Genomic DNA, 12,393 nt, shown 5'->3' with positions numbered 1-12,393 from the left:
CACATAGACAAAATACAAAATACCCCAAATTACCTTGTCAGCAGGAGGCTGATGATGGACAGAGAACAGCGCTCCGATGATGATGTCACCAGGATTGTGTGCTACAACTCGCCGTTCGGACAGGGCAGAGTCAGCTTCATAAGATCCCACACAAATGGACAGAACTAGCAGCAGCCGAAGCATCATCTTGGTCCGTTGAGGTAACAAAGGAGAAGCAGATCTCATATGTGTTGAGTAGAGCCTTCACAGGAAACTACTTGTCCGAGGAACACTTTTCCTGGCCATGGCAGGAGCTTGTGGCACAGATGAGTTTATGTGAGTGGATGATTGGAAAATATTCCTTTCCTCTGTGTTGACGTTCAGATTTCAAGGTCTGACCATCACTGCAACAGCTGAGGCAGGTGCAGCAGTGCAACCTGGGAAAGTCAAAAGAAAACGTAGGCTCAGTCTCATTGGAGGAAACAACATCTGGCACCACCAATTATAAGGCAGAGTTGCTCTCCACAGTAACAGGTGAACGACAGACATGTTCACACAAACCTGTGTATGGAGAATTCATTGTAGCTGCTGCTGGATTTCACAGGCATGCAGCCTTCACAGGGTTTTTTGTAGTTTCATAGTTTATCTATTTACTTCTAGTATAATCAGTCTGTAGACTCCATCTCCTATCTGCTTATGCTTCATAACCTTCCATTTGATATATGTGTGAATCCTATGAAATAAGGACTTGACTATACGCATTAAGATTTGTTTGAGTTTAATTTATCATATTATACCCTGCATGGAAAAATAGGGAAATACAATAACAACTATGATGGGGGATTTTAATCTTGTCTATCACTCAAACCTCAGATTAACAGGCAAACGTTTAATCGGATCAAGACACCTATATTATTTGGGTAAATCATACCTTCAGACAAGTTTAAAATGAAATCCAGACACATAAGTAGGTTCCAAAGACTTACATTCTTCTATGACCAATTTCCCTTCACACCTCGTCTTTTTAAGAAACTAATGATAAGAGAAAAATGTCTAAAGGAAAGCCAGAGTTCATATTTTTCACTCTCACTTGGCAAAGCTTTTGTGAGCAGCGCTTTCACAGCAAATGTCAATCACAGGACACTTGAAGTTTAATTGAAATGGGAATGAGAACTGTGCCAATCAAATCAACATAATGACCATTGCCTTGGCTATCAATGAGCAATGGATGTTTGTTCTTAATGAAGCTTAATGTGATGACTAGAGAATCAGCTCTACACCAGTGCTCTTGATTTATGTATGGAGGCGTTTCAATCCCTGGCCTAGTCCTGCTCTTCATAATGCCCGCTCTAAATCACTGTGACAAGGCAGAGTCACCACTGTGTCAACATTATATCAATAACACAAGACAACATCATATTACACCTCACAGCTGCTGTGAGGAGTCTTACTTGTGAAAACATGACAGCAACAAGGTCGCATTAAAGCACTGACAGTCCCAGTTTTCTTTGAATTTATTTTTGTTTTGGTCCTTGAAGATCAAGATAAGATAAAGAAAATAAGGTAAGAGAGCAACAAGAAACTCAGCCGATTTAATGTCATTCCTCAAGTGTTTGCCCCTTGACACCAACAAAATCAATCAGGTGTGTTATACCCTGTTCTCCTGCTGCTCTGATTGTAACCTATTACTTTCACACTGGCTTTTCGTGATCTTTCCAGATGTGACCCCCTTCCATTGTTATCATTACAATATGAATTGTTAAGAAATTGCGTTACAGAAAGAAGAAACAAAGAATTTGGCAAAAGCTTTCAGGTGATGATTCAAACAGACCTAGAGAACACATCTAGCTACACAAACTACACCAAGCATAGATAGGAGGGACATCAGTGTCCTCCTCTGAGTAAACATTAAAGTAGCCATCCCTGCATTAATGGGCAAGTCTTATAATTTGCTTAACCTCAGAGTTACTCAAATACTTTAGTCCCCTGCAATGGAGCAATCTAATTGACCGTAAACAGCAGGGGAGCAGGGACAGTTTAGACGGCATCCACTGCTTATGCAAAACAGGATCAAGGTCGTGACAGGGGTGATGGTGGTTAGCTCAGTGGGGAAAGCAGGGAGACTGAGGGGGTAGTGTTGGATAGAAAAGAGCAATAGAGGAGAGGGACATGTTAGAAGGAAAGGAAACCGAGTGCAGTATTAGACAAAAAGACAGAAGGTGGAAAGATTTGGTGAGCAAAGGGGGAACGGCGGCGTGGGAGAAGGAAGCAAAAGGGGAAGTGCATGTAGAAAGATGAAGAGGAGGAGAGATGAAGCTAGAAAGGGAGATGAGAACGGAACAAGAAAGAGAGTGATAAAAAGAGGCATCAGGGGACAGAGAGTCTCACTGAACATAATTAACATGCCAGTGTCAGGATGGCAACAGGCCTAACTGCTGCTCCCATAATGAACAAATCAAACAAAACTCGGCTATCACACACACACACACACACTCTGTCTGTACCAATGACGCGATTGTGTCTTCGTCTACTGTTCCCCTAGATCTACTGCCACATTAATGTGAAGTTACAAATGACACTGCTAACTCGGGTAATTCAAATTCCCACTCACCTAAAAGTCCTTTCCCCACCCGCTTCTCTCTCCCTGAGACGAGCCACTGTTTCATTTGCAATCGTCTCTTCAGTATGCCTCTCTCACACAGTGGCTTACATGCTGTGCCTCTGTCACACTCCCCCTCTGTGTCTCTCTCTTGTTGCGTAGGCCTAACTGTAGCTGAGAGGAAGAGAAAATCAAATCCTCATTCCCTAAACAAACATTTTGCACACGCTATTAGGCATTTTTATGTCTAGTTCTATCCAAACTAAGCACAAGGGCATTTTAAAAACCTTCCAAATCAACTTCTATACACACTTAAACAGACATCACAGGCGGAGACCAGCATTCTCCCTCCCTCTGTCTTGCTTTAATTCAATGAGTTTCATTAGTGCAAACTCACACTCTTTTACGTGTTGAGAAAGCATTTAATTTAGTGTTCATTAAACAGGGATGATAACAATAACAATTTATCTAAAAGAATCCCTGGTAAGCAAACACATTTATTTTCTCCGTCTTGCTCTGTGTGACGCACAGACATTGCTGTTTGTAATAAATGATGGAGCAGGGTCAGCGTCTGGAGGTTTCAAAATAGATTGCTGTTGCTCTTTTTATCGTCTGAGTGGCTTGAGTTGGACTGTAAAACTTTTTTACTGTAAGTTTTGACAAATTAAATTAATTGGGGAAAAAAGTGTCCTTAGATAAATGTACATCAAGACACAAACCGACGCAAACAAGACCTAAACATGCTTACATGGAGGCATCCTGAATGCCCTATAGTTATTGTGCATTCAACGACGTGATCTTAAGAGAGCATTATCTCATCACCTTCTGGCCGTGTGCACTTGTAAGAGTTATATACGACCAGCAGAAAATGTAGGAAGAAAATGGAGTACCAGCATCACAGTTTAATAACCGATAACGCATCTTTAAATAAAAGAGAATGTTTGTATCTTCCTGCGAATATAACACAACTGAATGGAAGTTCAACCGAGCAAATTGGCACCATCAAGCTATTCCATAACGCAATGCTTCCAAAATAATTCATCGGCAACTAAAATGGGTTGGACTGTGATTTCTGTTGTGTACACACCACAAGGAAGCAGCAATATTTCAGGGAAGCTTCAGTTATCCAGGGGCGGTTTGTGCTCATCTTCCATGTGTGACAATTTGTCTCCATGTGTGTCTTGTTCCCGAGTGGACAGGGGACTTTATTTTGCAGCAGGAAATAAGGCGTTTCAGCAATTCTAAAAAGTTAAGTTATTTTGCTCTTAAGTGACTGCTGCCTTGTTTCTGAAACGACCTAAGTGCCACTATAGGAGCTGTCCCTGGTGCTGACACCACTGAGGCTTAGAGACACCAACACTACATTCACATTTTAGTTTCTTACATGCATCTACCCTGACTGCTACAGCCAAATACATTTTTGTCAGACATTCCATCTAATCAGACTCACTGAATGATCTTATCGAACAATTACAGGCAGGAAGATGTCAAACCCCCCATCAGAATCTCTCAGAATCAAAATTCAGTGTAGTGATCAAGCCAACATCTATATCACATTATGTCACTGTAAACGCACTATTGAGAACTGTGGATTATCTCCCTTTGGTAATGTTATACAACACAGCCTCTGAATAAAACATACATGTAAAGTATTTGTGCCAACACAGTATTGACTCTACCTGCTGCAGCTGCACACCAGACAAGGTGTGAGACAGCGGCGCCTGACTTTACTCTCCCAAACAAGCTCTGACCTCAAATCACTTCATCTGCAGCCATATCTCAATCGTCTGTTTCAACGACCTCATTGTAGCTGATTTACATGCTGTGTCTATGGGGCTTCGTTGATGTTCATTTAGCGTCACTATAAAGCAATGCATTAACTGATATTATGGATGTGCAGCGTCCGGGCAAGCTGCCTCTCTCCAAGGAGAAATGAAATCCGGAGACAACAACAATGACTGGCGCAGAGCTGCATCCGTCAACCGCAGTAGGAGATCAGAGTCCATCATTTGCACCGAATCAAACACTCATGCGATTATTTATTTTGTACATGCGAATGGTGCAAAGCATGACAGAGACACCGTCTGAAATTAACCTTGTTACAGCATGCACGGATAAAAGCCAGGTTTCTGATCCCTCTCCGTCCTATTGGGATGTATCTCTGGAAATAACCTTAATATAATTCAAGGATAAGGAGTCCCGATGTAACTGCAAGTGAGTCCCTCCATGGGTACTGCAAGAACAATAATATCAAAGTGCGACTCTGAGCAGAATATTGAGTAGGGCAGGCGGGATAAGTGTGTGAAGAAACACGGTGGTCTTTTCATTACATTTCTGCAGAAATCGTAATCTTACCTTATTTGATTCTATGTCTCGCTGGCGTCCTCGACACGGTTTGGCAATTAGGTTGCAAGTTCCAACACGCAGAGAGAAGACACTGCCGATAACGTGTATTCCAATGTCAAACACACCGGAGCTGTCTCTGTGCAGAGCTCCCTCCGTTTTCCAGTCACGCACACCTGAGCGTGTCTCCAAACACCTCGCGCCCCTCGCTCCTCCTCTCGTGCCTAAGCCCCTCTCCACACACCCCCATCCAATCCCACCTATCTGCGAGCTTTATTTCGCCTCTCATCCACTCCTTTCCAGCTCTCCATCTTTATAACCTCCAGTCCATCTCCATTTAATTTCCCCCTTTAGTCTAACTGGAAGAAGTACTCAGATCTTTAAGTACAAGTACAAGTAGCAAAGTGCAGGAATACTCTGTAACAAGTAAAGGTTACTCAAGTACAAAAAGCGAAAGTACTCCTTATGTTCAGTAATATCATATTTTGATCATAATTATTGATGCAAAGTGTTATCAAAGCTGGTAAAGGTGCAGCTAGTTTTAGTTACCTTACCTTGCAGGGTAGCTTGTGAATTTACACCAGGTGTAACTAAAGTCTTGATTATATTTCACACCATTAATCAAAATATGCAAAGTAACCAAAGTTATTAGATACATGTAGTGGAGTAAATCAAAGTCGAAGTAAAAAGTAGCAAACAATTTAAAGCCCTAAGTAAAGTACAAGTACCTCAAAATTGTACTTAAGAAAATTATTTAGTTTACGCCACTTAATTTCACTCAAACACCAACCTTTTCATTTGGCCTCCTCTCCTCTTATCTTCTATGTCCCTTGGGTCTCTCAGCTTGTTTTTGAACATTTCTTTCACCTCATCTATCTTGCTTATCCTCCTGTCCTTCATCGTTTCTTTCTACCTGATGAGGCGAGGAGTGAGGACAAACAAAAAAACTGTGTTCCTAAAATTGGACAAGCTAGCAGCTGGTTTGCACTGACTAATTGCTAACAACATGACTGTTTTGCTAGCTAGCCTAGGCTAATTGCTTTTTAGCTTATCTAAAACTGTTTCTTCGTCAAGTTGTGATTCCCATTTTCCGAGATATCCAGTTTTCTGCCAGCTACGCACCAAAAAAGTCGTCTTCTGTGGTGCATAAACTCAACCCACATTACTACAAACCGAAATTACACGCCACCGAAAAGAGCGAAGTAATTGTACAGACGGAACACCTGTGACCTGCACGATTCAGCCAATCAAAGCTGACTTCCGGTTTGTTGTCACTTTCTCTCCTGTTCCAAAAGTGTCCTACGTTTAAATGTGACTTATTGACATGAACACAGCCCCTAAAGTATTACAAAGCAAGTGGTAGCAGGTTCACATTGCACGTAGAGTGAGTATATTAAGGCAAGCCAGCATTTTACATCAATAATTAAGAATAGGCCTACTTTGCATAAAACTAATGTGCTGTTCAAAGAGATTATGATTTTTTTTAAACGATTGTCTAGATAGGCTTACAAGCACAGTGTAATTAAAATATAGCCTATGACTACAGATTTCCGAATCATAAAACACATTTGGTAATACAATAAACTGCAGTGGAAAGAGGTTGGAGGGCTACACTGTTGATAGCCAACATTTGAAAACTCATTTGGGGAAAAACGAGTAGGCTAAAGCTCTCAAAGCTAAGTAGATTGTAGCTTTCAGTATCTTTTTTTTTATTTCCCTTGTGTGCACCCATCTGAGTCAATGGTCCTTTTGACTTGTACTGTAAAGCCTGGACTCACACACGCCTTTAATTAAATTGTACTGATCAAAGAAATGGACGCAGGGCCTAGTAGGCGATCAGTGGTTCTTCTAATAGCCTCCTGTGTAGAATGAAGCTGGACCGTCTCTCTCCCCTCGGATCACACACACATCAGAGGTGACGCTGTAAACTGGGATAACGACGCACTGGAGGAGATCGATAACATTTGAAGTTTCATGGCGGTCACAGAAGAGCCATTAACCTATACAGCTTCGACTGGCGCCAACTTTAAAGACCCACAGAGATCAAATCATTAACAAATCTAAAAAATCAATAGGAATCTAATGGAAATATCCTGCCCCCCTGCAAATGTCTCCAGCCATAATAACACTGACTGCAAGCAAAGACTGTCTCAGGTTTTGTACGAAAATATACTTGTTTGTGTAGCCTATTTTAAAGGGCATGGCAACTTTTTATGAAGATAACTTTTCCTTTAAAAAACACCGAATTGATGTTTTTTTTTACTGGAAGCAATATTTAGAAATGTATGTTGCTTTATGACTGAACAATATTCCCTTAGAAAACAAATAATATGTAACTTCTTTGTTTTATCCATGCATCTAATGTTAGCCTACATACATATTGCAGTATAAATGATGTTGTCGATACAAGTCAATATTTCATGATCACTCTTTGATGCAACTGGCTATAAAATACATCGTACTTCTCCTATAATTCCATAACACGTAAAGGGGAGCTATCTGAGGAAGCGTCTGACTCGATTACGAATCCCAGACATGAACTTGTGTGTTTTAGGAGAAATAGATCTTTACTCGATCATGCAATTATATAAAGTCCCATTCACGAGTGCAAAACAAGAGAAGTTACATACCTTTGCATGCAGGACAGGTGAATGCTCCTGGAGAAACACAGCATCCCTTCACGCGTGCATCAGCGCATCATGCTGTCTGTGGGTAATCTACGTTTTCACTATGGCAACAAATGAACCCCCCTCTCTCTCTTTCTCTCTCCTCCGCTCCAATGAGGAGGCTCCGTTCGCGTCACAGGTCATCCTCTCTCTCTCTATTTCTCTCTCTCTCTCTTTCTCTCTCTCTGTCTCTATGTCTCTCTCTCTCTCCCTCTGCTCTCTCTCTGTATCACACCTACCTCCAAGATACCATCTGGAGATGGAAACTGATAGAGAGTAGCCTGGGAGGAAGGAAGATCGAGAGAGAGACAGGGTTGGGATAGAAAAGGGTTTTAAAGCTTGGCTATGACAAGGCTTGGATTAATTCGCCAGCCAAATGCATTTAGGATTAGCAGACCATTAAAAGAGCATTGACATAGGCCCACACACACACACACACACACACACTCACTCACTCACTCACACACACACACACACACACACACACACACACACACACACACACACACACACACACACACACACACACACACACACACACAGGACGGGGCTTTAGCTGATGCAGTGATAGCCTTACTAACCCTGACCTTTATCTCTTTCTCTCACTCTCTCTCTATCCCTGATCTAACTGGCCAATGTGCTTATAGACGACATAAAAAGCTCTCTGTCTCTATCTAATTGTTTCGCTTGTGTGTCTGGCTATAAATATTGTGTGTCAACATGGTAGTCATTATCTTTTAAGTTGTCACGAGCCATTACAAAACTAGTAAAATACCCAAGGCTCAATTACCAGTATGCAAAGCTTGCAGCTGCCACAGGAAACGGACACTCAGGAGCCCAAAAGACCCCATGACTTTGTTGCAATTTTGTAATTTCATTAGGGCAGTAAGACAACTAGCCTACAGCATTTTTATCTCTTTTTTTCTTAAGGTCTGGTCAAAGGTGAAGTTGAGCTGATAATAAGATAGCCAATTTTATAAACAGAAAATGTGTTTATTCTTTTACTTTGAACCAAACTAAATCTGAGAAAATGTGGGTTTCTCAGTGGCTTTACCCAGTGGCTTTACACGGTCCTACAAATGCCAAAAGTAAAAAGACCAGTTGCCTCCAATTTAATGAACATTACATTCTGATTGAAGAGCTGGATCCCCTCAAAGGGCCAGACTGTGTAATCAAACAGAAAATAAACCTAATGAAATGTTCCAGCAGCTGACCAAATATCAGCAGGTCACACAATCAATCGAACAGCGAACAAAATGGTACCTATCAGTTACAATAAATTAGACAAGACAATTCCACAACGCAGTAATTGAGCTAACAGTTGAAGTTCCACAGAATGTTAAACTGGCAACGTACCAGCTTTGGACAGTGTTGAATTGAACTCTTTAAATATGTCAATGTATTCATAGCTTCCATTTATATATCCATATAACTTACACTTTAATTGCTTCTCATACATTTCACAATCAGGCAGCTAACACGAACACTACATTGATTTTTCATTGATCTAGATTATGTGATGTATTTACCATTGACCACCTGAACACAAATATGATGCACACAACAAGGTCTGCGATCAATTGAATGCACCATTAAACGATTGACTGGACGGCAGTGAATTATAGGAAACCGATTGCTGCAATTTCTCACTGGAGGTGTTGAAAATAAATTCTGGGATATCTTTGTTGTTGCAATATGACACATTTAGAGGTAAAATGCAGAATTTGGAAGATAATCCTTATTCTGAAATGAACACTGAGAAATAGATGGATGTTAGGTAAATTGTCTGTCCGTGTAGCTGCCTCAAATGGGTTACATTACATTACATTACATTGCCATGGAAATGTGATGGATCCTTGCACACACAGAATTTAGAGACTCCGACACACAGGACATTTCTTTCAGCTGTCACATCGAGTCCTTGTTTTTTTAAACCGAGCTGTTTAGCACAGATGAAATGCCAACCCTTCACTGCTGTAATAAAAGGAAATCAAGCAGAAACCAATGGATCAGCTCAATTTGACTCATTAGATTCCAGTCTCTTTCACACATTCAGAAACAAATTCAACTCCTACTTGCAAAGAATGAGACCTGAAACGTGATTGATGCACATTTGGATCAATAAGCAAACCCATATTGAAACATGTGACAGAGTAGATTTCAAATCCCAGTGAATTGAATTGGAAAGTGTGAGAAATGAAAATGATCCATTTACCACACTGCATGTGCGTAATATGACACTGACACTGTTAGGCCAAATGTGTGGGCTACAGTGGAGTGCATCACGGCGACAGGTCCCCTGGTTCGAAGGAAATAAGGTTTCAGGACACCCTATACTTTTATGTATGACTGTAATGTAATGTGTGAGTGTACAGCACAGGCATCTAAACATCCATAGGGGTAACATTCTCTTTTTAACACACTCCTCCGCAAATCACAAGCACAACAGAGTCAGTGTCACAGTCGGCAAATCAATTATTCAATGGCATTTCAAAATAACATTGGTTTCCCATGGTTGCCATAGACACATAGCTGATTTACAGGGTTGTCACTTGTCTGAGATATTCAAAGTAGAACAAAAAAAACACTGCAATCACATAATGCTAACGGAGAAATAAGTCTGTCAGTTATGAAACATTCACTCGTAATGTGATTCCTGCTTCATTGAAGAAGTGAATATTGGGGTTTTAATGTAACTGAAGGATTTTCTTCTATCACACCTTCCAATGTCACTCTTTTGTTTTAAAGGAACTAAACAATACAACTGTGATATGTAGTAAACCTTCACCTCTTATATTTAATTCCTAATACGCCTGATCATCTTGATTGTTTTGCTTGTGTTATCATAAGGCATTTATGCTTCCTTAAAATGCTTGATACATCCCAACTACTGTACATGTTTAACACGTTCGCCAGTTTGATGAAACAATGTCATAATGTCAACCCTTTTTATGTGACACTTTGACACCTATTTTACCATAATGCAACTTGACTGCAAAGAGTTTGAAACTAGCTGAAACTCGCTGTAATCAAGTGAATAATCTTACCTCATCAGCCTATACCTAATCATAAAAAGCCATTCAAATGACATGAATTTCCTTTAAAAGATAAGCCTCGAACATATTTGCATTTAGCAGGATTTGTGATATAACTTAACACTGTATTGGTTGTTATTTATCAAATGTTTAGGATGTGATAGGATGAATCACACTTTCGAAAAGAAGGTTATGTCCCCAGATGTTCTGGCAGTCTTTTACGGATTCTGGGTGCATACAAACTAGAGGAAGCCTCAATGTCTGTGTAAACTTCCAGCAGAGGATGACAAGCTGTCACAGTGTCTCTTACAACCAAGATAACCTGGAAACAGGGACAGCACACAAACGTTGGATGCTGCAGCACCACAATATTCAAAAAGGAACATCACAACAAATCTAGGAAAAAACTTATAAACCAAAAGATATTCAGTTAACTGTCACAGAAATGTCACACTTGAGATATTGAAAGAAGGGAAATCATTATTGTTGAATATCGATGTTCTGTTGATCAATTCATCTTATCTGTAGATCTATCTTTCTCACTCTGTCAAGATGCAGATGAGGAGCATTAGGTCACAGGTCAGCAATAACACACACACACACACACACACACACACACACACACACACACACACACACACACACACACACACACACACACACACAAACTGCTGTGATGAAAGGAGCCCATTACCTGTGAAACGGTGTGAGAACAACACCATTTGGGTGGGCTACAGTTCCACCTGTTTCAATACATTTGACTGATAGCAATGTTTTAATATTCTTGCAAAGACACAAATTATCTCCTTTGGGAACAAGGTGCAAATTAAGTTTCTTCCTTTTAGTAGAAATCAGAAAGATTTGTCTCACGTGTGGGTGGATTTTGAATAAATACGCTTTCTGAACTGAAAGAAGGTCACATAACCATTAAATATACTGCAAGCTGGTCAAATCATCAGTGGTCTCCCTTTAATGCTGTCTCATTACGAAAAGGAAACAATAACAATGCTATGACAGGTCCCTGTGGGGTTCCTCTGTTTCAGGCAATTAACCAATACATGGGTCATGCTGCCCTCTTGTGTCTGGATGGGATAAAATATAAAGATATTTATGAGAAATGTTGATGTCACATGGTTGTTGAAACATGCAGGAGTAACTTGAGTGAGTGAACTGCTGTTACTGGAGAGCTTTAAAGAAAGTGGAATTCTCAGTAAGTTCAAAGAAACAGCTCTCTCTCTCTCTCTCTCTCTCTCTCTCTCTCTCTCGCGCGCACACACACACACACACACACACACACACACACACACACACACACACACACACACACACACACACACACACACACACTCTCTCTCTCTCAGCAGCCCTGCGGTCAGGTTTATCCTGTGATGGTCACTCATGTGCGCTCCGCTGCGCTCCTGCAGCGGATAAGCTGCACCCCGTGCCCGGCTCCGGCAGCATGTGACCGGCTTGTGATCCTGAGGATTGCGCAGATGACTTTATGCTCTGGGCCTGACTGTACTAGTCTGCGGAATAAGACTTTGTGGCAAAGCATATGGTGGAGAACAATCTCTCTCACTCTCGTTTTCTTTCCACATACATTCTTGTATTGTGCGGATGACCGTCACGTTGTACCATTATGAGGACATCATGATGTATTTTATTGTAGGCTACAATGTTTTTTAAGCACCTGTAACTTTGTTTAATGCTACATTTGCTACATGTTTATTGAATATATTATAATTAATTATTCAAACCGTATTTAGTACCT

The 12,393-nt window shown here is 40.7% G+C and overlaps 1 protein-coding gene across 1 annotated transcript in view; it reads right to left on the bottom strand.

The window, feature by feature from the left end:
- Nucleotides 1-7,581, bottom strand: part of grm5b (glutamate receptor, metabotropic 5b) — a 65,327-nt gene extending 57,746 nt beyond the window's left edge. Inside the window, 2 exon segments of the mRNA XM_034115340.1 lie at nucleotides 34-416; nucleotides 7,552-7,581. Of these exon segments, the coding sequence (XP_033971231.1) occupies nucleotides 34-225 (192 nt within the window). The 5' untranslated portion in view covers nucleotides 226-416; nucleotides 7,552-7,581.
- Nucleotides 7,582-12,393: the final 4,812 nt, after the last annotated feature.

This window comes from Trematomus bernacchii, unplaced genomic scaffold, assembly GCF_902827165.1.
Source record: "Trematomus bernacchii unplaced genomic scaffold, fTreBer1.1, whole genome shotgun sequence".
Classification (NCBI taxonomy): domain Eukaryota; kingdom Metazoa; phylum Chordata; class Actinopteri; order Perciformes; family Nototheniidae; genus Trematomus; species Trematomus bernacchii.
The sequence above is the reverse complement of the archived record's forward strand: the minus strand, read 5'-3'. Positions and strand labels throughout refer to the sequence as shown.